Source organism: Saccostrea cucullata, unplaced genomic scaffold (assembly GCF_032062105.1).
Source record: "Saccostrea cucullata isolate Sc308-1 unplaced genomic scaffold, CSIRO_AGI_Scuc_v1 ctg2299, whole genome shotgun sequence".
In the NCBI taxonomy this organism is placed as follows: Eukaryota; Metazoa; Mollusca; class Bivalvia; order Ostreida; family Ostreidae; genus Saccostrea; species Saccostrea cuccullata.
In genome coordinates this window covers 1-27,852 of record NW_026936192.1, presented here as the reverse complement: position 1 = coordinate 27,852, position 27,852 = coordinate 1, and the positions used below count along the sequence as shown (strand labels likewise).

The 27,852-nt window shown below is 31.9% G+C and overlaps 1 protein-coding gene and 1 long non-coding RNA gene across 2 annotated transcripts; one reads left to right on the top strand and one right to left on the bottom strand.

Annotated features, from left to right (window-relative positions):
• Window positions 1–10,952: 10,952 nt before the first annotated feature.
• LOC134244973 (multiple epidermal growth factor-like domains protein 10) lies at window positions 10,953–22,227 on the bottom strand. The gene is made up of 7 exons (XM_062727225.1): window positions 22,033–22,227; window positions 21,845–21,879; window positions 20,949–21,074; window positions 20,271–20,342; window positions 19,894–20,025; window positions 14,377–14,457; window positions 10,953–12,023 (listed from the first exon to the last, which is right to left on the bottom strand). Exons 1-7 carry the CDS (start codon window positions 22,161–22,163, stop codon window positions 11,800–11,802), a joined length of 801 nt encoding a protein of 266 aa, XP_062583209.1. The 5' UTR covers window positions 22,164–22,227; the 3' UTR covers window positions 10,953–11,799.
• Window positions 22,228–22,424: 197 nt separating this feature from the next.
• Window positions 22,425–24,374, top strand: LOC134244975 (uncharacterized). Its single transcript, XR_009987339.1, has 2 exons — window positions 22,425–22,932; window positions 23,408–24,374. It is a non-coding gene; the product is annotated as an uncharacterized LOC134244975 (long non-coding RNA).
• Window positions 24,375–27,852: the final 3,478 nt, after the last annotated feature.

The following is a 27,852-nucleotide window of genomic DNA, read 5'->3' as shown; positions in this document are numbered from 1 at the left end:
TTTTGTATTTTTGTTCTTATTATGCGGTTTTTAAAACTTAAGAATGTGCAGTGTCCCTTGGGCTTGCATTCAAAACGAGTTTCACTTGGTGTATGTTTTTAATCAAAATACTATTAAGAAGGATCAAGTACATATTGATAGCAGTCCATGTAATATGTACATAAAGGCTCATTTCATATGGAAGAATATAAATAAATGAATGAATAAATAAATAAATAAAATAAAATAAAATAAAATATTTCCATTTAATGTAATTAATTATCAAACACCTATACCTGAGAGAATTTTAGACTTTGCTATGCTTTTTGGGCTACACAGTGGAACAATGTGGTCATATAAAGCTGTAGAGCTCAGATGCACAAACGTGTATAGCAGGCATTAATAATATTTATTGAAAGAATCCATGTAAGAGGGAAGGGAATTAGTCAATTAGCACATAAATAAGGTAAGCGGAGTACACTATTATTGCAAGCATGGGAAATGAAATTAAAATCCTAGTTTAAAAATGGCATCAATAAAGTGCCAAATTTCTTCATAGAAGCTTAACTGGTTAGCATGATATACAAATTGGAATACTAGTAAATTTGTGACATGTATCAGGTAATGTTTCTTTTGTAGGAATATCATTAAGCAAGATCAGTAAGCTTCCAAAATGATAATATTTTCTTTCACAGGCATTTGTAACCATCTGTAAGTAGTGTTATACCTTCTTGTAAGTTAATATGATTAGGAATTTCAAATTGCTCTGCTTAAATTGGCTAATTAGAGAGTGAATGTGTCGTCTTCGGTGATATAAAATGTGGGTTTTTCAAACAGCAGGACATGGCTTTCCTAGCAATTTTTAAACAGGAATTATGATATAGGTAGTTCTCTTGAGTTAAATTTCCCTTATTTGGTTGTAAAAAACCCAAGATCTTTAATTTTGATTAATTGCAACCATTTATATCCAACTTGCCTTGAATAGGGGGGGGGGGGTGGTATAGAGCATTGCAAGGTTGCTCAGACACTTCAGAGGGAATTAATAGACAGGTACGTTTCTACAAGACCTAAGCTTTATTAGGCATTGAGGAATCTAAGGTGAGATACATCATATTTTGATAGGTATAACCTTTTCTAAATTAAGGGAAATTCAAAATACTTTATTCTAAGTCTGCTGAAGGACTTTCATATCTAGGAATCAAGATGTGTGTGCAAGTATCTAGCTGGGAAGGGGGGGGGGGGGGCTTGGTAGTATTGGTCGTGGAACAGTTGACTTGCTTTGCTTCCCCCAATGTGTGGGGTGACTGCAAGCTGTGTCAACTTGCAGCCATGTGGCGTCTGCGCACACCAAGTCAACTGATAACTAAATGTTTGTGTGAAACTTGTAATAAACTGTCACCTTGTTGAAATGATAATGCTAGTGTAAACTAAGCTAATAAGCTTACTCTTGGTGACAGTAATATATACTTTAGAGCTGTACTACATAGTACAGGTTTGAAATATGAAAATGTTGATATTTGAAGTTTGAGATGTTTGATCTATGAAGTTTGAGATATTAATGATATTTGATATGCAAGATTTGATAAAATCAGTTGATATGCTTGATATTTGGAATTTGAGATATGACATATTGATTGATTGATTTGATTGATTAATTGATTTGAACAATTTGTATGTGTGCTGACCCTCCGTGGTTAACCCGGGACGGTTAGAAAAAAGAAACACACATTGTTGATGTTTGAATTTGGTGGGTTCGCTCAATTGAAATGGCGTCCCACAATTTTGTATCATGCCACGGCCAATACTCGCCACAATAAATAAGTATAAATTCTACAATGAGTTTTGTGTCAATTTTCTCTGTATAAATAATAGCATCTTTTTGTGTATACAAAATAGATGCCTTTATTTAACGAGAAAAGTATATTTGAAGGGACCTATATACTAGTTTATAGGTCCCATGTATTTGATATTTGAACGTTGGCTTTTAAGGGTCGGTTTTGGTTGACACATCTAGTGTTGTATATAAAAGGTCGGGTTTGTTCTTCACATTCCTTTTTCCTGAACCTTTCAAAGGTAAAGACGAATAACAATTGCTTGCTAAAAAATACATGAAATGTTGTTTTGTTTCTTTAAAAACCCGCCCACCCACTACCTTTTTTGAATGTTCCATTTTCTCTAAGAATGATATTCTGCTGCTTGGTTTTTTGCTTTATTTTGCAGTGAAACAGTTTTGATCTGCACGTCCGAGATGAATACCTTATACCCATGCATAGAAAATATCCTGGTGCTGTCTAAGGAGAAGAAGTGAAGAATCTACCAAATGATGCCCACATTAAGCCCATTGCCAGCTTTAAGGATTGTGCTAAACGTGATTTAACTGTCTCTGTGCAATATGCGTACTGAATAGTGTTGCAAAATAGTTAAACTTGCAATCGTTTATAAAATCTAATTGGTAGCATATAGTCGATTATAGGATTGATAGTTTGACCAAAAAGAAACCCTCGTGGCACTTTTTCAAGGAGAAGACATTAGTGTTTTGCGTCTGCGCACACCAAGTCAACTGATAACTGAATGTTTGTGTGAAACTTGTAATAAACTGTCACCTTGTTGAAATGCTAATGCTAGTGTAAACTAAGCTAATAAGCTTACTCTTGGTGACAGTAATATATACTTTAGAGCTGTACTACATAGTACAGGTTTGAAATATGAAAATGTTGATATTTGAAGTTTGAGATGTTTAATCTATGAAGTTTGAGATATTAATGATATTTGATATGCAAAATTTGATAAAATAAGTTGATATGCTTGATATTTGGAATTTGAGATATGACATATTGATTGATTAATTTGATTGATTAATTGATTTGAACAATTTGTATGTGTGCTGACCCTCCGTGGTTAACCCGGGACGGTTAGAAAAAAGAAACACACATTGTTGATGTTTAAATTTGGTGGGTTCGCTCAATTGAAATGGCGTCCCACAATTTTGTATCATGCCACGGCCAATACTCGCCACAATGAATAAGTATAAATTCTACAATGAGTTTTGTGTCAATTTTCTCTGTATAAATAAACCAGTGTTGTTAAATTTTCCGCAGATACCTGCCTATTGCAGTCAAATAGCACAAAGAAGTTGAAGTATATTCTATTTAGCCCTGACATTGCACGATTACAGAATCCTCCTATACTAAAGTGATATTCTAAATAAATGAAGTCTTATAAAAGTCTCGCACTGTTTAAAATAAAATTATCTTGGAAGAACTTCATAAAAAATCATGCGCTTGCCCAACACTAAAAGTCTGTGCCTTACCCGGTAAAGTCGATTATCATATCCATGTATACATTACATGTACCGATTATAAACAGCTTATTACTTTAAACAATATGCTCTGAATTTAATGTTTTTGTTTGTTGATTAACCTCCCTCTTAAGAATGATTCTGTCATATGAATAAACCACTATTTGCCGATGGAGAGCTGCAAATTTTTTCCTATACTCGGCACTTAAGGCCATTGAGCAGGGAGGGATCTTTGTCTTGCTAACACCTACTGCGACACGTGACCTAAGTTGATATGGTCTCATACAAAGTACAGGTCTCCGTGTCCTCCGGTGAGAATTGAATCCCCGACGTTAGGTTCAACTTTCTCATCAACTCCAGAGCAGATCCTCTACCACTAAGCTACGCGGAAGAACCTTGAGTTTCATGCTAAATATATCAATGAATGGTTTTTATCATTTATTAGTTATAAAGAGAGGACATGCACAAATATATATAGCATTACTGCTTGTCTCAAAAGGACATGTATTCATATTTTATCAAATATCATAATTATGGAAGACTATATTTCATACATAAACTTCCTCTTATTCTAAGTTTGTATTGTAACGATTTATTGTAAATAGAAAAATTAGGGAAGAAAAGCAATTGGCAAAAGTACTTTAAAAGCAAAGGATCTATTTAGTTTTCAAGATTGAAACAATATTGTTTTTAGATATTCCAACAGAGAAGGATAAATGCAGAAAAAGCAAAATGAAGATCAGCCGAGTTTTTCTTCTTTTAATAATTTTCATTCAGGTTAAGTATTATGCTTGTTTTATTTATAAAGTATTACTTTTTAAATTTCATATATACCGAGTTATATCAGAACGTTTTTCGTTGATTATCTTTATTGCAATAAACAATTCAAGGTGTCATTTTAGGGCAACAGGACTCAATTTTCTTGCCTGTATTCAATGGAAACTCTTTCATACGTGGATAACTGTCCGTCAACGAAGATGGGTATAGAAAAGGCAGCAATCAGGAAAAATTGTGCTTATTATGCACAATTTCAGAACTGCACAGAACCAAGAAACTTTAAATATCATTGTGTCTTAAACACAATTAAGGATTCCTTTATTGAATTGTGTGCACCGATATTTAATGGACTAGGTGAATTTGTTTAACAATAAGTATTAAATTGAGAATTGTCACTTTTTTATGAGTACTGTAAAAGTACTTATGAAATACTTACTCACAAAATACTAAGTATCATACAAATTAAAAAAAATCAATTGTTGTAGGTTATTGTGTTTCTTTCAATATTCCTAAAAGAAGTCTGCAAATAAGCCCTAGCGAATCAAATGACTGTGTGAAAATGCGTCCACCTTGTCCATATTACTTCCAATCATCAATGGCCTCCCTGCGTAAGTACAATTACCGTTAATTTTATTTTATATAAATGTATTCATATTTAGATTTAAGTTAAAATTTAAGTAAGTACAAGAAACAAGCAACTGAAAAAAAGAAAATCGAAGAAAGACAAAAAGATGCAATTTTCAAAGTTCTCCGATGGAAATTATTCATGATTTGATTATACTACGTCTAATGTTTTTGAGGGTGTCCATGATTTCATGATTTTAATGATAATATGTGACTGAATTACAGTATACACCAGTCGACCCTCTCAAAATATTTGTTTTTAAAAATCGCTTTTTCATTAAAAAAAATTGCTTTTCTTTTCAATTATTAGAGGTTTGTGTTTGCAACCATTAGAGAGATACAATACATCTTAGTGATATTTCGTTCCAGATACGTCATGTTACCTCGTCAAAAAGACATCGACAGTTTGTCTCAGTTATCAGACATTAAGGTTGATGACAAATCGACTGACAAAATCTCATACTAAATTTCAAGCGAAGTCAAGTATTTTAACAACTAAAAAGGCTGAGAAAAGAAATCAAGGTACTGGAATATTAGCATTTTTTGTATTTTTAATTCTTAAAGAAATATTTTAGGTCACAAAAAGCATATAATCTAGTTACATAAAAAGCAACGTATCAACAATGTACTCAGATACAAAATTCTGACAAGTGTCCTAAAGGAATCGACTTTATTGTGTGAAACTACATTAGAGAAACTCATTAGTTTTATAAATATTTCACGAACAAAGCACATGTTTATTACATTGATTACAAATAGTACTTCGGTATGTTGTTAATGAAAGAACTTTGAAATTAAAACATCAGGTATAATAGGCTTAGGTACATGTTCAAGTGAAAATGAAATTGTTTCCGTTCAGCGTGTAATCATTTTTTCAAAGTTTCAAACTTTATTTATTTAATATATTTTTATCAACTTGTACAAAGTCGAGTCTTTAACTAAATAAAACATAAAAAATATACCATTTTTTTAATTGTATACTCTCAACATATACAAGTATCTACATATACTTTCACTTTTCCGGAAACATGCGTCCATTATTGATTTTTTCATTAACTAGTGTAACCTGCCGATTGAAATCAAATTAAGTAGCTTGAAGTAAATTTTAAATAATCAAAAGACAAAATATTTTTTACTAAATTTTGGATTGTTAAGCGTAAATTTTCTAGACAAACGGTAGATTAAAAACTAAAAAAAAGTTTTTTTTTAAATGAACATTTAAGATAATGTTGGCTACAAATGCCATACTGGTAAACAGCCCTTCAATGTGATTGGCCAGTATTATCAGGGGATTTCGGCACGCCCCATCCAGCAAACTGTCACGCTGTTTGTAAAATGATATTTTGGATTCACTTGGAGGAGTCGCAAAACAAAAATCCAAAATAGGGCGTTAAGTTCACCCATTTTTCAATGACCTTTTTTGAAACATATTGAGGCTTTTACTTCTGACACCTATGGAATTAATTATACATGAAGAGAGTATTGCATACATTTATAAAGATGTTTATTTGGACGGAAGACCAAAGAGTTTTCAGTTCTTTTTTTCTCCACTAAACACCTAAAAACGTCACATCTTTCTCCCCCTTAAACAATTTGTCTTCAAATCTCCATGTTTCATCAACTTAGAAAAACATTTTATTTTATTCTAATACATTTAAAAATTCCCGAATGCCATTTACACTTTTAATAAGGGCAGGGTTCTCCATGAGCTGTTTTACTGTGTTGCTCCCGACACAGTAAAATTTTCCCCGACACAGTAACAATTCAAATTTAATGCTTGCGACACAGTAAAAATTTTGCCGACACAGTAAGATCTGTGATAATTTGTAAAACTAAACATAAATTTTCTCAAACCATGCTGAGTGAAATTTTAATCAAACAATTCTACCGTCTTTCAATTCTAAACGGTGGAGCACATAATTACTAAGACTTCACCTTGCATAATTAATTATCTCCAATTTAGGACCCTCGCCGGACTTCACGCATGAAGGAACAAAGATAAATAATTTGTTTTCACACTTCCATGTAACGGTTAATTGAAAGTTTCATTAAAATAGATTGAATTATTTTTTAAAAATATTTAAATGTGTCTTTTCTAAAGAACCAAGGTTCTACGTATACTCTACGATTATGTTAGTATACTGTAAGTGAACCATAAAATTGTACCGAAGTCATTTCATATATGTAAATGAATTGCTTAAAATTTTCAACATGTTCAAATAATGAACTCTTAAAAGTATTTTACTTTTTTGAAGTTTCTTTTTAGTGCATTTCGGTTATACGACCTAGAAGCAAATTTACTCTAAACAACTGTAACGACCAGAATTTCCTCTGCTTTTCAGAACCTGAGTTTTTACTTTTATCAATATGTACGACCATACCATTTGTGTAACGAATCTGATTTTTTTTTAAGTGTGTCCATGTATTCTTTTGTTATTATAATGAATCAGTTTCAGTTTGCGAATCTGATCGCGAAAATACCGCGAAATTTTAGTGCTTCGCGTAAACTCTGCAACACAGTAACATTTCAAATGATGGAGAACCCTGAAGGGGCTTTGATTTCCAGACCGAAGCCAGCTGGAGCTGGAAAACCATAAGGAATTTAATCATTTTTTTTTATTTCTGCTTTCAAAACGGCGCTAAAGAAGAGTAAAAATCCGAAAATATAGACGTAGTTTTCTTTGTATAATTTATTCTGAAAAATTCTGTTCAAGATGGATAGACACAGATTTGCAATAGCATTACACACAAAAATATATTTAAAATCCTATTTCATCTAAAAGTTATTGAAACTTCATATTTTTGTATGGGTGTGATTGACACATTCTAGCACTTTCAGAAAGGAGTATATAATTATGATAAGAGCCAATTTTGGCCCCCTAAAAATCAACTTTTCAGAATGACATTCAGATATGTTTAATTGAGATTTATTTGAAAGAAGAGGTTATATTAGAAATATATCTAATATATTTTTCACATTTATATGAACTCTCTAGCTGTAAATGACATGAGAAATAATGGTATTTTTGCTATCTAACAGAAAACCCAAATATATGCCTTTTTCTTGATGTTTTTTTTTATAGGAAACATAGAGCGTAGTGTAGAACAAACATAATTTTTCTGTCACTAATTAAAATTCGATAGATACATCTTTGGTAAAAAAAAATAAATCTTGTTCTAGGCTGCGCTTTATATTTTGTGGAAAAAAATGCTTTAAAATAAGCAGTTTTATACAAAATATGCTAAAATGGCGGGAAAACGTTATTTTTATAATGTCATATTTTCATGTAATTCAAGGAAAATATATAATACTGTAATTCTTAAGGGAAAATTATATAAAGACACAGAAGACCCAAAATAATGGAATTACCTGACTACCCTTAGCATAAAATATAAAGCGAAAGGGTAGTAAACTATTCAGAAATTAGATGAAGAAGCCAACAAAAGAATCTCAAGACGGTATGAAAACGTAAAAAAAAATAATAGGGGTAAGAATAGAATAGAATCATCAGTGGCAAGTAATCTTATGGAATTTATGTTAAGTTATTGGTGTAGCAAATTTGAAGAAGATTGAGAAACCCGGTTTTTATCAATCAATAAGAACCTAGGGGGATTACAGTCCCTGAAACGTTCTACTTTCCCATTTTTCCGTTCGCTCACCGTTCGTTCAGCGTTCGTTCACCGTTCGTTCAGCGTGCGTTCAGCGTTCGCTCTTCGTTCACAGTATTGCGTTAACCGTTCACCGTGCGCTCGCGTTCACCGTTCACAAAACGTTCACCGTTCGCTCTTCGTTCCGTTTACTTTGCGTTCACCTTGCGCTCACCGTTCACTTATCGTTCAGTCTTCATTGTCATTCGGAACTCCTAAGTGAAAGGACTTATCTTTTAGATGGTAAGGATTTTCATGTTTTTTTTAATTAAATAACTTAGATATCGTGTTTGAAGAATAATTATTTAATTGCAAAAATTATCTATGATATTTATATTTCTATTATTATAACTCAGCTGTTACCTATTTCATGAATTTTCCCTGGAAAATAATTAATACATTAAGTACCTACATGTTTGTAGAACGATACTAAAATATTAACTTCAAAAAAGGGCAATGTACAAATGTTTCACGCACGGCATCAGTTTGATTTAATTTTAGAGAGGACAAAAGATTAATATTGTATAATAATTAATCCAAGTCTGTTACAGAACAAGAATACATAAAAAAAATTATTTCTACAATAACACGTATTTAAACTAAATGTAGGTTTGAGAATTATGAACAGTACTGCAAAGATTCAGTTAATTAAATATCTTTAGAGATAATTAAATTGATGGTGTGTTTAAAATTTTAGAAAAGACCAACTGTTTAAAATAGTCTATTATTAGAGAAGAAAAAATTCCTTCCTTCACCGTACCTAAACATATGTTTAAAAATATGTTATTTGCCATTCAGTATAATTAAGACCCCCCCTCCGGTGCCTTTTCTCCTGAAATAAAATTCTTATTGAGGTTTGACAGTATATTTTAATTTATATTTAATTTTTATAGTAACACAAGAAAATCAGTCTTAAAACCAACATCAAACAGTCATTAAACAATAGTATTTTAGTAAAAACTTGTGCCGACAGAAGTATTTTAAATTGGCAGGGAATATGTTTCACATTCAATTTAAAACTTAATCCTTCCAAGTATATATTCGAATTATTTTTTTCTGCAGGAATGCAAAAATGCAGATCTAGAAATGATAGGGAAAAATATTAAAATTTCTCGGAATACTAAGTGACTCTTCGCCCTCGGTGAAAAGCGATTTCCACATCTCCACTGTGTCGAATTATTTTTATTGACAGCACAAGCACGCTACTACAAATGTAGCACGGACTTCCTGTGAGCTGTGTGAACTTGATGATAGAAAATAAAAGCCAATGATTACTGTCAAATGGATTTGTTGATCTAAAAAAAAAAAAGATTACTTTTATTGCTTGGAATATTTAGGAAAAATAATAAGAATTTTTATTTGATACAATATATGTCTGAGAATCGAGGGGGTTATCTCTCTCTCTCTCTCTCTCTCTCTCTCGTACATTTCTCTGTTCAATAAAAATTATGACAACACATTACTCATTTAGTTTTGAAAATTTTATTACAAATAATTTGAATGCCTCTTTCCAACATCTTGACCGAGTATAATCACGGCCGGGAAATGTCTACAGATACATGAGGAAGTTAGCAAAAAATAATTGTCATAAAAGAATAAAAAGGCACATAAATATAGAATATTTTGCAATAGAATTTAAATAAATAAAACGAGAATTTTTATGCAGTACGATAACAGTCGATGTCAACAGATAAATGTGAATTAAAAAAAAAAAAATCCGTTATTTTACTCAGAATCGCTTTGGCACGGCAATACATGTACGGTTGTTTCAACCCCGTACAATGTAATTAATTCATTCTATAAGTAGTAGTTTTATGTTCAGAAGTCCACATTATTTTATTAGTGAAAAGAATAAGCATAATTATTTACTATATTAGTAGATTGATTTATTTTTTAACTACACGCGGTAACAAATACACGTTTGACGGCGATTAAAATCATGTTATTAAAATATCGATTTAAACATAGATATGTGCAGAAAAAAAAATGTTTTTATTTATTTATTTATTGATGAATGAATGAATGAATTAATTGATTTATTTATTTATCTATTGTTTATCTCAGTAGTAGTTTCATCTTCTAAAGTCCACATTATTTTATTAGTGAAAAGAATAAGCATATTATTTACTATATAAGATTAATTTGTTTTTTAACTACACGCGGTAACAAATACACTTTTGACGGCGATTAAAATCATGTTATAAAAAAATCGATTTAAACATACGTATGTGCAGAACTTTATTTTTATTATTTATTTATTCATTTATCTATTTATTTCTCTTTTGTTTATCTATTGTTTATTTATATTATTTTATTTATGACATTTGAATTATAGAATAAAAGAATAATTTCAATGCAAGGAAAAGACCAAAGGCATTCCGAATAAATCGTTCATCTTGCGTTCACCGTTCGTTCACCGTTCACTTTGCGCTCGCGTTCGCGCTCCGTTCGCGTTCTGCGTTCACTCACCGTTCACCGTTCACACATCGTTCACCAAGTTGCGTTCACCGTTCACACATCGTTCACTCACCGTTCGCTCTCCGTTCGTTCAGCGTTCGTTCACCGTTCGTTCACCGTTCGTTCACCGTTCAGGTGGGAAAGTAGAACGTTTCAGGGACTGTAACACGGTGCAAATGATCCCCGTTTCGAGATAAGAAAAAATACAGTGTGTTATTCGCTCAGACAGAGCATCTCTCATTATAATTCATATCATTAACTCAAACAAAGTGAGAGAAAAACCTATATATGCTGTATCCCAATCCTACACTTTACAACACATAAGAATACCACGCTGTAAATAGATAACTTGTACCACAAAACAGATAACTATAAAATGAAATCTTTCTAATAACAGCACAACGGACAAAATGTAATCAGAAAAAATCAGTTCAGGTAAGCTAAATGATTCAGCTCAAATTCTTTCAGCACAAGAATAACGCAAAAATATTTTCTAGATAATTATTACATGTACTACTGAAAAAGTTACCATTCAATCTCGTACTATTTATAAATAGGAGATTAAGAAAGTAAAGTTGATCTATCAGATATACCAAGAAGTAAAATGTGTTTTTGTATACATGTATAAAAGTGATATACATTAATGCTGAATATGATTTTAAGACCAAAACCTTTTCTCTCTACAGTATTGCGAGTGCATGTAAGACTGAAAAAATACAACTACACATAGATTTGTCTTTTTGTTTGTCTAACTTTCTCGTCATAATTGTGTGTCGATCTCCATCTCTCTCTCTCTCTCTCAAACACATAAAAATATGTTCACAATATGATAATAATATATGGTTGTAAATAATATAATATATAGTAACAAAATAACAAATTGGTATCTCTGAGCAGGGCATACAAATGATCAATTTTGTCAGGTAGTTTCTGAAATACTTTAAACCCATTAGTCTTTTTTGATTAGGTGCATCCCAGGTATATTACATTCGCTGCTCTCCTTCGATTTTTCATAGTCATATCGGATCATGGTTTATTTCAAAGATAAACTCCCTTTCTTGATGAGCACGGAATCGTCCATATGATGACATCACAAATGTACAGACATACAGAATGAACAGAAAGGATGCAAGAATTCCAAGAACAAGTATACTTTGTAGCAGAATACTTGAGAAACGTTTGCTGGTCGTCTTCTTGGTTTCAGATATAGCATTCCTATTCTTGCTTTGATGATTTCGCTCTATTTAACAAAGATAAAGTGTATCATTAAAAGGTGTTTGCTGTTTGAACAAAGATGGACTTGAATTGTATAGTGTGAGGTATGTTGGATAAATAAGTAATGCTATCAAAATTGAATAGTGTTGTTAACATTCATATAATTTATTTGGAATCTGCATTGAGGCCGTCAGCGTGCCATGGTCTGTCGTAGTGTAAGAGGGCGAAGTATATTTTGCATCGGGCTCGAGATTCAGAATTTTTGATAAAGTTTACAAATTATAAAAAGGAAAATATTTTCATGTTTATATCCTTTTTTCAATAACTGAAATAACGTTAGTATTTGACTGTAAGTAGTTTTTATAACTTATTTTTAACACTTGTGAATCTGTCCATTGATTGGTCAATTTACCGAATATACAGTAGGCCATGTTTTGGCGGTATTTTCACCGTAGATTTTGACCAATGAAGATGTGTGTCAGCCGTGTTATACTAAATGCCTTTTGTCTGATATATGTGAGTAATGATATTTTTGTCTTGCATTCATATTAGATTAGGCACTTGTGTCACAGGTGAATGATTTTCTATATTTCGTGAAATATGCAACTGTGTAATTTCCCGATTGAAAGTTGTTTATTACTAGTCAGAAATGATGTCGTGATGTTACCATCTAGACATTTGTTTATAAGTATGTTTATAGGTTAAAAATAATAGATGGCCTGATGTTATATATTATTTTAAAAGATTGTTCAATGCAAAACATTTTTATTATACCATTGGTTCTTTGTCAAGTACATGTATTTATAGTTTGTATGAATTGAGTAGTAAGACCTGATTGTATTTATAGTGAACAGTCCTCGTGTGATGACGTCACAGTGACCGGAAGCCATACTGCATTCCTTACTTAGGTTTGTGAACTGTGTACAATTTTTTTACTTATTATTTATACTGCATATTTATTTCTTGCTAAGATGATATGCTGTATGATAAAGTGTAATAGAAGTCTGACTTTCATAAATTTTACTTCATGAAATAGACATTTATTTTTTACTTATACTGAAAGGTTATGTTGTATTTGTTTACATTTGTTTTTATGACTATCATTTTCAAATCTGTATTGTGTATTTTAGGACCACTGTCACCATAACCATTGATAATCATTTCTTGATCATCAAATCAAGAATAAAAGAACTAGAATACAAGAACACTAATCTCTTGTGTTACAGTAGTTAGGGATTTATTTTAAATACTAGTATGCAGATCGCCTGGCAAAGGACCGCTTGTCGATTTCAGTTTTCAGCGACCAAGTAGAAGACCATAAAACTTCTGACTACGAAAAGCACGTTTTGTTGAATCCTATACATGATAATAACAGTGCTTCTGAGCCTGTGTCTTAGGAAAATGCCAACATTTTCAACATCTTCGACGTCCCGCTCTTGTCTTTTTAGTTCTTTATTAAAGTTTTCTATTCTCTTCTCCCGGATAATCAAGTCAACCTAAAACCCTTTAAACTAGAGATAAACCTGATTCCCATACTAATGTTTGTGTTTTTTCATGGTTAACATCCCTTTTCCCTGTGAAGAGAAGTCATATCCTGCTGAATATAGCATTGCTTGATGAATTGGTGCTCCACATTCCCGCTTAACGTCACCTGTTTGACAATGTCTAAATACTTGGCACAAATCGTCATATATTTGCCATTAATGATGTCAAATAAATGAATTTTGGAATATGAGTTCACCACATTAAAGAGCATTTATGTAGGTAAAATTTTGACATAGTATTGACGTATAGTCTGATAATATAGAAAACTTTATTGACAATGCTATTTGTAAAAGTCAAAAAATTGCCGATCATCGATATCAACATCCTATAAATGCTGTTTTTTTGTATATGCTTATGACATCACAGGCCTATAATATTTTATGAAAATATCAAAACGATGATTTTCCAACAGCATGCAATTTTTTTTTAAAGATTTGTTTGAATAGTATTTGGAATATTAAAAAAAATCAAGTTTTTCTGGGAAAACCCTCATATGGCACTGAAATGTTCATCGCAAGTACTAATATATGCCAAATAAATATGTTTTTGTTATAAATACACTATGTACATTATATGCATCGTATTTTCAATGAAAATAGTTATATAGAACTTTTAAATCGCGATTTTGCAAATGGATAAACAAACGTTATGCATTGAAAAAAGACAAATCATTTTTGCATGTTGATGGTTATTACAATTAAATAATCTATTTTTATAAGATTTGCTTTTACTTGTTGAAAGTGAGTTTTGGCTTTTGAAACAATGACATTTGCAACAATAATGTTAAAAAATAAGTAAATGATGTTTGCTCTCACGGTATTTTAAATGCTCACCTGTGGTCAAAACACTATCAGATTTAGTGAATCCAATAAATCCAGAGGTAGTATGAACGGTATTCTTACCAATGCTCTCATCTGTGTTTGAAATATATCAAAAAATTGTATGTAAATATACATCAATTTTAGATAGTTTTGCTTTTATTCTTTGTTTTTGTAAACTAGTCACTTTATGAAAATCTGTTCAAGAATGCTAAAAGTAAGTACATTTTTGAGACATAATTGGAATAAAATTTATTCACATACCTTAAACGTATTACATTTAGCAGTGTATTCTATTTTGCGATTTTGGCGGAAAGCAGTCCGCTAATTCAAGTTCACCGCTAAATGTCGTGTATATTAACTTTTATAAATAGCAACTTCAGACAGCGCTAAATCAAATCTACGTTAACTTGTTGAAAATTGAATTTTTGCCAAATATCATACACGCCAAATGTAATGCATTTGCAGTATCACATTACAGCCTGATACATGAACATTTCTATTTATTTAACTTGGTTTATATATATATATATAAAAATCAACAATAAAAAAAAATGTAACTCATTTATCAGTCATCAACATTAAAAATAAGTGTCAAATTCAATTAAATACAGTTCGTTTTTGTAGACCTCTAAAAATTAAATTCTGCTTCATACAAATCAAAAAGAACTGAAGAAAATTGTGCACACTTAGTTCAAATAGCCACTCTAACAGATGTAACGTTTCCGTAGAAAGTTCAACATAGATATTAATTGTTTATACGTATATGTTGTTTTAAAAGATTGATCACTGTTTGTTAATTCCACATTTTTACACATACAAACAAACAACTAAACTTAGTGAAAACCAAGTTTACTTATATCTAGCAATATACCATTAGCAACTGTATATGAAACATTGAGCATCAAGTGATTACATGTAAATAACCAAACTCAGCCTCTTTCAGTTTGATTTATTATCTGAACAATTCTAAATCATATCAAACTTCAGACAAATAGATTTATTATGAAGGATCGGGTTTGTGTGATTTACAATATGGATTAAAGTGGTTTTGAAAGTTGTTTGTTTATATAATTTTCATTTTAATATTTTGATAACTTATACTTAGTTGAAGAAACAGCTGTGTGATCCAACATCGGAGGTGGCTTTGCTGTTTTTAAATACTCACTCTACCACGATTATTACAAAGATCAAAGAAAAACCGCGAACATTACTCTCCAATAAATCAGAAACACGTATCAAATCTGAACAATAGTCAAATGCATGTTTGGCTGTAGAATGAAATAATTGTTTAAACCGCATCGATGTGTCGTATTTTGACAGTATAAGCACTGTAAATTGCATAAAGTTGCTGATGTACGTCGGTTTTCATAGCTAAGCTGGGCTATTCCATGGACATCCCTACACATTTAAACTACGTGAATTTAGTTCCAATAGAGTTGTAAAACAGGAACATTATTTGTTACTGTATATTCATTATAATTGATCAATACATTTTACGAACAAATTATAAAATAATTTAAAAAGGCTATTTTTAATGTAATATCATAACAAAAATTGCACTAAAAATAAGAAGCTAACATGGGGGATGAATTTGTACTGGTCAGATCAGAGTAATTAACTTGGCGGATATAGCACACGTGGGCGTGATCATATAGAAGCAGTTAAATTGGTAAACAAACAAAAGTTGAACTTTAACCTGGCCAGTTCCAAGAAATGAATCGTTTATTAGGAAAGGCATTTGGTTAGGAGGAAGGAGCATCCAATAACATTTGAGTGACCAGGGGTCAGTTATACGAATAAATTAGATACAGCAAGTGAAATTAACAAATTTTGCAAAAGACAGAAAGTAATTTTTAAAATGCATTAATCAAGTAAGAGTGTTGAAGGATAAAGACATAATTGTTAAAAAATTTAAATTTGAAATTAAAGTAATTATTGGAAATTTTGGCTGCAATCCGAATATGGATATGGAAATCTACAAACGTAAACCTGGTATGAAATGAACGGCCAGGATAGACAAGATTTCAGTGGAAAGCTGAATCTTGACTGTCTTGGTTGTATTTCATACAGGTTGGGTAACATCTCCACTCCCCAACCATGGCGGCCGCTCTGGTCCACAAATTTAAAAGGAATTTATAATAAAAGAAATGTGAAATTGAGCCATCCGGTACCTCCACAAGCCAAGCGAGATCCCGTTACCTCTTCACGAGTTACAGTGAACGAGTGAACGCAGATTATGATGACCGAAGAATTAACATTTAAATTGTTGTTGTTTTTTTTTTATGAAAAGTGGTGGAGAGTCCCTTTTAAAATTTACGTCAGATTCAGAAGGAAGAAAATAGCCTTTGACAGTTCTCTACGTCGCCCCCCCCCCGACGAGGATTAGCTACCAATTCCACTGTTTTTTTTTTCGGACAGAGGACTCGAAAAGGCGAGACTTGGACCAGAGCCGTGAGACAATCTACGAGGCCAAGAGACATACAAAAATATTAACACTCTCTGGGTAGGAGTAATTAAAGGACTTACACGTTTTGACAAACTTTTGCTGACCGTGTGTTTAATAAAACAGACGAAACGAACTAAAAACGAACTAACGAAATACTAATTGTGCAAACAGGACATGGTAACTACTACCAACCCGTCCGTTGGTGACCAGAAACTCGAACAATTTTATATATTTGGATAACTACAGTGGTTCCGTGCCGAAGCCCTTGCTTTCGATCCTAAGAGCATTATCCAGTGGTGGGACAGTTTATTTGTGTCCTATGAATAAGACTTTGAAAAAAAAATGACAGTACAGGTAGGACAGTGTATATTTTTCTTTTTTAAAATGCCTACCTTTGTTATGCAAGATTTTTTTTACGACGATGGTTTTTAGAATATTGTCATGTTGTTGAAATTATTTTTTTACATGGGCAATGTTTTATAATTTACCTGATATAACAATTGTTGACGCTTATGAAGAAATATAAAAAAAAATGCTTGCAAAATAAAAAGTACTTGTCAGGTTGAATGTATGATACAAATCAAGAGAATAAATCTAATGGGATGGGTCTTGAACCATAGAAGGGGACCCCGTTGACCATTTGTGTACGTTAAACAAGTTTCACATAGATAAATGCTAAATGGGATGGGTCTTGAACCATAGAAGGGGACCCCGTTGACCATGCATTTGTGTACGTTAAACAAGTTTCACAGAAATAAATCCAATAAATGGGAATTTTAAGGACCTTTAAATATAGCAAAGGGAAACTCTTATACCATTATTGAAGTTAAAAGTTGAGTCGGGACTTTATAATAGTCTACCAAACAAGGGGTTTGGAGAGAAATATTTGAAGGGAAAATGATCGTAGTGGAAGGTTATGTACCTAGAGATTTTACATTCTTCCGAATAGCTCGAGAATCATTTCTCCTTTCATAAATAATAATGACTTAACTTTTAAAGATTTTTTTTTTCAAAGCAGAAAGATCGAGTATGCGTCAAATATAGGACTATATGTATATATTTTACAGGGATAATGTCTTGTAATAAAAGTGTTTATCATGCGGCACTGTGGAAATTATTTTTGTCAAATGTGAACAGGGGATACATTTACATGTAACAACCAAATGATATTTTTGTGAAAAGTGTCTTAATCCATACAATGAGAATGATTATGTTCCATGAATGGTCAGAGCATTAATTTTGTTTTTGTGAATCGAGCTTTGTAACATTTTTTCGTCACTACTGTGTTTTTCTGCATAAAAAAAAATGCCATCACTGCCCAGAGGAAGAAAAAAAAAAGCAACCAAGAAAAGTGTACATAGTATGTTTCGTGTTGTGTTTTTATATATTGTAATTTTGTTAGAAAGTGTATTTTTAATTATATACATGAACCTTTGTGTTTGAATTCAAATTATATAATATGTAGTAATATATGTTTAGGTATTTCCTTTGTCAAAGCCATCTGAAAGGTAATTTTTAATAAATTTGTAATTAAAGTTTAAATCGGCGCGAAAATATCAAATAAATAGAATTATTGAACTTTCGGTTTTAGGTAAATTTTGCAGCAAGTCAAATTATTCCAAATCATAAACTTTTTAAACAAATCTTGGGGACAAGATTTTCGACAGAAGGGGGAATTTATCATAACAAAAATTGCACTAAAAATAAGAAGATAAAAGAAGAAGATAAGGGATGAATTTGTACTGGTCGGCTCAGCGTAATTAACTTGGCGGAGATAGCACACGTGGGCGCGATCATATAGAAGCAGTTAAAGAGGTAAAGAAATAAAAGTTGAACTTTAACCTGGCCAGTTCCAAGAAATGAATCGTTTATTAGGAAAGGCATTTGGTTAGGAGGAAGGAGCATCCAATAACATTTGAGTGACCAGGGGTCAGTTATACGAATAAATTAGATACAGCAAGTGAAATTAACAAATTTTGCAAAAGACAGAAAGTAATTTTTAAAATGCATTAATCAAGTAAGAGTGTTGAAGGATAAAGACATAATTGTTAAAAAATTTAAATTTGAAATTAAAGTAATTATTGGAAATTTTGGCTGCAATCCGAATATGGATATGGAAATCTACAAACGTAAACCTGGTATGAAATGAACGGCCAGGATAGACAAGATTTCAGTGGAAAGCTGAATCTTGACTGCCTTGGTTGTATTTCATACAGGTGAGATAAATTTCTAGACTTGCGCGGTTTTTGTTAATTATTAAAAGTTTCACATGGCTTAATTTATTTACAGATAACATTTTTTTTATATTAAGACTAATAATGTTTAGTAAATTGTCTAGTATATTGTGTGAAATTATTTATTGTAATCATAATGGTTACAATTAGATTTTATAATTTAATAAAGAGTGGAAAGCTGAATCTTGACTGCCTTGGTTGTATTTCATACAGGTTGGGTAACATCTCCACTCCCCAACAATGGCGGCCGCTCTGGTCCACAAATTTACAAGGAATTATATAAGATAAAAGAGAAGCTGAATTGAAACATCCCGGCACCTCCACTAGCCAAGCGAGATCCCGTTACCTCTTCACGAGTGACAGTGAACGAGTGTAACCAGAATATGAGGACCGAGCAATTAAGATTTAAATTGTTGTTTTTTTTTATGAAAGTAACGAAAACTCAAATCGTCTGCATTCCATATACGGGTAAGTAATCAAATTTTAACTCTGGTAAATGGAACAGCGTAATTGAGACATGATGACCTAATTCGTTTCTCTTTTGAGGAAACGATCAGCCGTATTTTAGCGATTTTAGTTGACATGTTAGACTGTATAATAGAAATAAAGTCCTTGTTGTCGTAAATAATGCTGAATAACCTCCTCGGTCTAGAAATGCTGTTTGAAATATAAAAGCCTCGGCTAACGACTCGGCTTTTATCTTTCAAACAACATTTTTAGACCGAAGAGGTTATTCTGTAACATTCACGAAAACGCGGACTTTATTTTTAAATTCTGATATTATCATGTTTAAGTACACTTGAGAAAGTAACATTTGAGTGTTTCTAATGTTAAATTATATGTACTTACCATTTGTGTGACATCCGGAGACATGATTGCACAGGTCCTCAATGCACAAACATTCTAGCTGACAATTGCTGCCATAACTTGGGTATCGACATTTATTTTCACATTTCATTCCAATGAACCCATTTTGACATACTTGAAAAAATAACCGGCATGATTTAACAGTGTTATACCTTATCAATAGAGAAAAAAAGTGATATTTTAAATAATGTGAGAAATGTATATTTACAAGTTGCATAATTGTTTTAAGTATAATCTCTTGAATAAAATCAAGTGGTGATATTTTAAACTTCATCAATGCATATCAAAAATCGGGTTTCAATACATATGTAATTTGAGATTTTTAGAGGCATTTTGTTTCAAAAAATGTATATTTTTACTTAAAATGTTCCTTGTGAAATGCAGCTTAGTTGTGCCTTTTATTGTTGTGGAGGAAAACGTTTGAGAACCATCTACAAAATACCGATAGCAACCAATAAGCAAAAATACAGCAAAATTTAAAATCGCTTAAATAAGCCATTTATTCAATTTTCTTTTAAAAACGTATCTTATATTTTAAAGTTACCGTAATTGCAAAATTTAGGCGACATTTGACGTCACTGACCAGCAAATAAAGCTACCACCAAATTTTTGGTGATGTCAGACTTAGTGTTTTTCCTTGACTTTCAAAAGAATTATTCCTGTCTTATTATTTTTTCTTCATTCTCAAACTTATAACTAAGAACTTGATAAAGATAAGTTGAAACCAAGAAAACGTTATTTGCCTATACTATTATAAAAACATCAATTAAATGATACGATAACATTTTTACTGCTCTATTTCTTATTTTAAAGCTAAACGTTTTAACTAAAATTATAAAAGTTCCCTTGTGGCCATGATGTGTTAGTTATCTTTTTATATACAATAACATTACTCTGCTTAATTTATTTTAGAAGTTTCATAGATGTTCAAGATTTAAATAAAAACATTGTATTTGAATAATATTTTTGAAAAAGGTTGACAATTTTATGATAATGGCTGACATATAATTATTACCACGACTAGTACATGTAAATACCTTTGCAACCATTTTCTTCATCACAATATTCCTTTACACAATTACACGTTTCCTGGCATCCCTTCCCAAATCCTGGATATGAACAAGGAAGTTCACAATATCGTCCTGTAAAACCGGGGTTGCAGTCTAACAAATAAAAATAAATACGTTGTACATAGTCACTGCACGCAATATGAAAAAAATGAATAATTAACAAAACTTCATGCCTTAACATAATTACATGCATTACGGGCGGTTGTTTGATAGATTGTTTGCTATTTTAGGCCCCATTCGAGAAATTTTCTCTCATATAGAGATGTAATGACAAGCAGGTGGATTTAAAGGTCTTCAGATATAGAAATTTGCTTAGCACCAAGTTTATCAAGCAGTGAGAGGTTTTGATTGTTCCAACACCTGAGGCAACATCCTCCGTTTTTTAGGTCTCATCCAAAGAACCAACAACTTTCATTTTCATTTTCAGTTTGAGCGCTGGGCGAGAAACAGTTGCTAAGGTCACTTGCGGAAGGGTTTCGAATCTAAAACCTTCCTAAAACGGATATCTGACGATCAAGGATGATTTATCACATTTACATGTAATTCTAGACTAAATGTTCAATATAATATAGTTTTCTACGGAACTGGTGATTGAGGTATTGCAATTTTAACAAGTATATTTACAAAAATTAATGGTTGCATATTACCATATATTTGTAATAGATACTAGTGAATACTTGCATTTTCCATTTAATCCTACATAACAGTATATATATATAACTCACTGGTATCAAAATGTTTGCTGTTTACAGCCTTAAAAACATTTTGAAAGCATTTTAGAAATCACACAATAATAAAAAATATTACAAAGATATACACAATCATTTAATTTAAAAAAATTATTGTCAGAATTTGTTACTTACCTTTAATAATTGCCGCATAAACAGATGTATGTTTCCTTAGAAATGAGAAATATGGATTATTAATTACATATACATGTTATATATTGCTTTTACAATCAAATACAATCCTTTCATTAGATATTGAATTTAAAATTGAACTTTTTAAATATAATTTGAAATGAACATGGACTTAAACATCAACATCTTACCTTTGAGGACTCTCTATAAAAAGATATAGTTGTATTAAAGTCAAATTGAAAATTAAAACAAATCTTGCCAAATTTTCGATGTACGAGAGACGTACCATCATTTCCCATAAATACCTAGTTTTTTTTTTCATTTGAGATCGACATCCTCAATATGTGCAAAAATACGCATTACAAGGAAGAATAACAAGTAGTGAACATACAACTGTGAGTTTTTTAAAAAATTCAAGTGGATGCTTATTGCATCAGACTGAGATATGATATTTAGCTATGTAAAAGGAAAATGTTACAAAAAATCTCTTATAAATGATAAGTTTTGAAAAGCATAATGCTTAAAACATTGTTAAAATGTTTACAGCAGTCAACTGAATGCATCACTACATTAAGGTAAGGTTTGCGTTAACAGGGAGATAACTCTTGCGAATCACCAAAGCGTTTGAAACAGGCGACTTTAAACCAGCGATGCTAAGCATCTCGGTAACGAATTTCCTCTGTCATACTTGATGCTTGTTGTCACTTATTGTTAGGACTAAAAACAAAGGACGTTTTAAGGAGAAAGTCTTATGACAAATCAAAGCATAGGAATCTTAAAAGCCTTTGAGATTAGCGTGATGCATGTGGATGAACCAATAAAGGAGGACTTGTTTATTTTCGATACGGAATGTGGCAAGTTGTAGGCCATTCCGATCAGAAGTTATCGACGCATTGTGCTGTTGTGTGTTTCTCGCTTCACCACTACACTAAAATTTTAAGTGAGAATGGGAAGGAAAAAAGAAAAGACCTGAGAGTATCCTGTAAAGTATTATGCTTTATGCAGTCCGAACAGGGAAGAAAAGTCACGGTGCATTTGACCATGTCCAATGATGATGTTGACAGTTTGATTGTTGATAGTATTTTCATCAGGTAATTATTTAACTATTCATTTTACTGAAAGTTATGAATGATCTTCTGACTACAGATTTAAAAACGATGAATAAACGGTACAAGGATGTCAGTGCCACAAAATAAAAATGCATTCATTCAAGAAATTATGAAAAAAATCCTTGCTTTTTAGGCCTAATATTTGTAACATTATTGGAACAGGTATTCAATTGTTCAAGTTACCTTTTAAATGAGGTTTGATTTTAATTAATATCTCATTTTTTAATTAATACAAATTGTGCATGACAAGAACATTAATTTTCTTGATCAAGCATTTGCATTTCACTAATTCAATCTATATGTATAAATTGTACAATAATTTCATATTGATTCTGCATTGATTATATTGGAAATTTCATTTCATTGAGTGAATGAAATTCAGTCCAATTCCTTATGCAATTCCAAAAATGCAATTCCTTAATTGTTATTGTAAAAATGAAAACTTATATGATTTCAGATCAATTGGGTCATTAATTGGAATAGATAAGAACAAAAAAAAGTACTTCAGTGTTTCCTTAAAAGATTTGTGCCATCAATCAAAGTAGAGGTCATCCCATATCAGCTCAAGAATATTAAAGAAAGTTGGATGGATCAAGCTAAGATGTTGAACCAGACATGGCAAAGTCAATGGAGATTTGGAAAAGAAATGATGATTTGTTGTACCCAATGCATATTTTTTATATGTCTATAGATTATAGAAAAAAAATTAATGTTTAACAGCATCCTATCTACCTGGTAGTATATACATGCTGTTTTCAATATATTTAGAAAATATGTGTATGTGATGATTGCAGTGCATGCTCTGTTTGTCCATCTTTGAATTTGTTTTCAGTAAAATAAATGTATACATTAAGGTATTAATTGAAGGTTGCTTTTGTCTACACTTACAAGTAACAAGTTTCTTAAAAGGGTTATTTTGTAAAATTGCAAGGAAATTAATACATGAACAATTAAATTTAATATTTTTATTCATTAAATTTTGTTCTTACCAGGACCTAATATGCTCAAATAAGTATTTCTGAAAACTGATGAGTTTTGTAAATAAAGCTGCAGTGAACATTTAACAGTTTAAAATATGACACTTGGAAATTGAAAGGTTGTTAATTTAGTAGGAATGATAAGACCAGTTTAGTAATCAACTAAAATTAAAATCTTTCACAAATACATGTAGTTTATTTTAAAATTGTTTACATTTATAATCTTTTAATTTTTTTCTGTATTTTGATTTTAAAAAGGAGAAAAAAATTTTATATTTAAATTATTATTTCATGGATATCAAGGAGATATATCTATCACTGTAACATTGTTTCTTTTTCCCTGTTCTTGACAAATATTTATGACAGTGTTATGTCATTTTGCAGAATTTGCCTTTTCTCTGAAATCAGAAGTACTCTGTAAACTCATTAAAGTATGAATTGATGTCACTTAGAATTCATCTTTATTTTGTTCTGTCTGATATTTCAATTTAGATTCTCAGACTACCTAATCCAATGATTGAGCTAATGTCCATGAAGTGTAGAAATAGGCCATCTTTAAGATATGTTTGGTTGTCGGCCTCTCCAGACCGACTCAGACTGAAATTTTTTTTTCAATGCAGGGCCGTATTTTTTCTTTTTATTCCTCTTATTCCCCGTAAAGAAATGTTGTTGAAGATTTTCTCACCTACCGACCCAATAATTTTACCCAGAGTCAAGAGAGGGCAAACAAACATTACTTTCAAGATAGCATTTCTACTCTTCGAAGTAAAGAAATCATTTAATTATAAAAACAGCAGCTTCGTGGATGCAATGCTTACAACATTTTACTCAAAAGATGGCATACATGTATAATGATAGTCACGAGACATAACTGAATAAAGATATTTTGCTACGAAGATGTCTAGAAATTACTACATGTTGGAATAACTAAATCAGCATGAGGTCAAATTTAGAGGCTTTTAATTGGGTTAGTTGCAACATGTTCTGAAGTATGTTTATAAACATATACATGTACTTCTAAAGGTGTTGCAGTATAATTCATGGACAATTTCATCAGAATATTCAGATGTAAAGATTGCCATAAATACTAGATTTCTTCCATGGAATAAATTTTTAGACCATCTTGTAGCACAGGAGGAGTTTTATTTTGAATATTTTTGGCCAAGTTTTGCTTAAAAACAGTATCAAAAATACATTTAGTCTTTAACATTCACCATGACAAGGTGATATCAATGTTGTCTTTATAAGTGTAGAAAAAGCCTGATTTTTGTGTTCCGAACCCATAATATAGCCCCTGTTTCCATGGAAATAATATTGGGGACATACATATTTTTTTGGTTCAAATTATTTAAAATGATCAAATTAATAACTTCATGGAATTTGATGGAATCGGTAGATATGTAAAACGTTGATTTTTATATTTTTGTTGCCATGGCAACGGTTTCACTTTATCAAGGAAAATTGAAAAATCTTCTTTTTTACCCAATTTTTCACATTTTTGATAACGGAAAATTAATAGTTTAAATAATAGAAGCATGAATTATACTAATTCAGGTCATTTTAATTATAAAAGTTTGATAATTAATAAAATAAATCAATTTTTTCAATGAAAATAATATTCGAGGTGAAATATGAAATACGTTAAATTTGGCGTCTTTTACTAAAAAAATGGGACGTGCAATATCTTTGAAAATCATATTAAATGATGAAGCTAATCTCCCTGAATAAATTGATATATGGCATGTGTGCATATTAAAAAAAATAAAAGTTGGAGGGAGACGCAAACCTTACCTTAATATGTTCTCAGCACGAGAAACAAGCGAAACGAAATTCAAACTTGGTCTGTAACTCATCAAGATACATTCACATTCCAAAATTCAGCTCAGTATCTGCAAGCGTTTAGAAAAAAGTGCGGAAAACCAAGTAGGACAGACTGACAGACAGACGGGGACAGACAGACGGACGGACGGAAAGACAGATGCAGAGGAAACCTATAGTCCCCTCCGGTTTTACCAGTAAGAGACTAATGATAGGGGTATCTCATACATGAACTACACAGACAAGTTCCTATAAAATAATTAAATATCCATATTCGGCTAAAACATTGAGGTTGAGAGATTAATTCTCTGTTGATAAAAAAATCTTGGTTCATGTACAATAAAAATATCAAATTATAACAAGAGGCCCATGGGCCACATCGCTCACCTGAGAAGCTTTGACCATTCTGTTCTTTACCAGATTTCCCCCTTGTTATACATAATGCATCCCCACCCTACCCCACTGATCATAATTTAGACATTTTGAAATCTACACTACCCCATGATCCTTCCATGGGCACATAAGTTTCAGCTTTTTTTGGCCCAGTGGTTCCTGAGAAGAAGATTTTCAAAGATTTTTCTATATATTTCTATGTAAAACTTTGATTCCCTATAATGGCCCCGCCCTTTCCCCGGGGGTCATGATTTGAACAATTTAGAATCTACACTATACCAGGATGCTTCCACATAAGTTTCAGCTTTTCTGGCCAAGTGGTTCTTGAGAAGAAGATTTTCAAAGATTTTTCCTATATATTTCTATGTAAAACTTTGATTCCCCATTGTGGCCCCACCCTTCCCCCCGGGGGTCATGATTTGAACAATTTAGAATCTACACTATACCAGGATGCTTCCACATAAGTTTCAGCTTTTCTGGCCCAGTGGTTCTTGAGAAGAAGATTTTCAAAGATTTTTCCTATATATTTCTATGTAAAACTTTGATTCCCCATTGTGGCCCCGACCTTTCCCCAGGGATCATTATTTGAACAATTTAGAATCTACATTATAACAGGATGCTTCCACATAAGTTTCAGCTTTTCTGGCCAAGTGGTTCTTGAGAAGAAGATTTTCAAAGATTTTTCCTATATATTTCTATGTAAAACTTTGATTCCCTATAATGGCCCCGCCCTTCCCCCGGGGGTCATGATTCCTACAATTTAGAATTTACACTACCCCAGAATGCTTCCACATAAGTTTCAGCTTTTCTGGCCCAGTGGTTCTTGAGAAGAAGATTTTCAAAGATTTTTCCTATATATTTCTATGTAAAATTTTGATTCCCCATTGTGGCCCCGACCTTCCCCCGGGGGTCATGATGTGAACAATTTAGAATCTACACCACCCCAGGATGCTTCCACATAAGTTTCAGCTTTTCTGGCCCAGTGGTTCTTGAGAAGAAGATTTTTTAATGACCCAACCCTATTTTTGCCTTTTCTTGATTATCTCCCCTTGCGAGGGGAAATTTCCCTTCATTTTAATAATTTAATTTCCCCTTCTCCCAAGGATGCTTTGTACCAAGTTTGAGAAGTCGAAAATGTCAAAAGTTAACAGTTAACAGACGGACAGACAGCTAGACGGACGGACGGACGACGGACAAAATGTGATCAGAAAAGCTCACTTGATCCTTCGGCTCAGGTGAGCTAAAAACATGAAATTATGGTCGAAGGGACCTTGGAGATGGGGGTGGGCGCTACTCCAATAATATTGCTGGTAGATAGAATACAATATGAAGAATAATTACAAGACGCTTGTTCCCCTATATGAAAATGCATCCTCCCTATTTTTACTCAAAGTAGTTAAGTTTCACAACAGCTGTTGTAAAGAGGAATATGATGACCCCCATGGAATAATGATCGGGGTCATGTGTTACCATCCTAAAAATCTGCATAACCCACGTGAAGAAAAATAATCCCTGTAGAATAATGACCCTCTGTGAATTAAAGTTGAAATTGTCAGGGGGTAAAAAAAACGAATAAATGAAGATTCTCATTGGCCAAAATGCTCACCTGAGCTTAAGAGAGAATAAGTTGATCACACTAAATTACACAATTCTTTCTATTTTGTTGTCAATGCGATGATTCTGAATCCAAAGGAGTAAAAGATTTAACAAACCC

Excerpts from the sequence above, each read along its gene's own strand:
- LOC134244973 (XM_062727225.1), bottom strand. The coding sequence starts at position 22,163 with ATGAAAAAAAAAACTAGGTATTTATGGGAAATGATGGTACGTCTCTCG. Across the intron at positions 20,026-20,270 it reads TTTCACAAGGAACATTTTAA|TATGTCAAAATGGGTTCATT; the intron begins GTAAAAATATAC and ends TATTTTTTCAAG. Across the intron at positions 12,024-14,376 it reads TGATAGTGTTTTGACCACAG|AGCGAAATCATCAAAGCAAG; the intron begins GTGAGCATTTAA and ends TTTGTTAAATAG.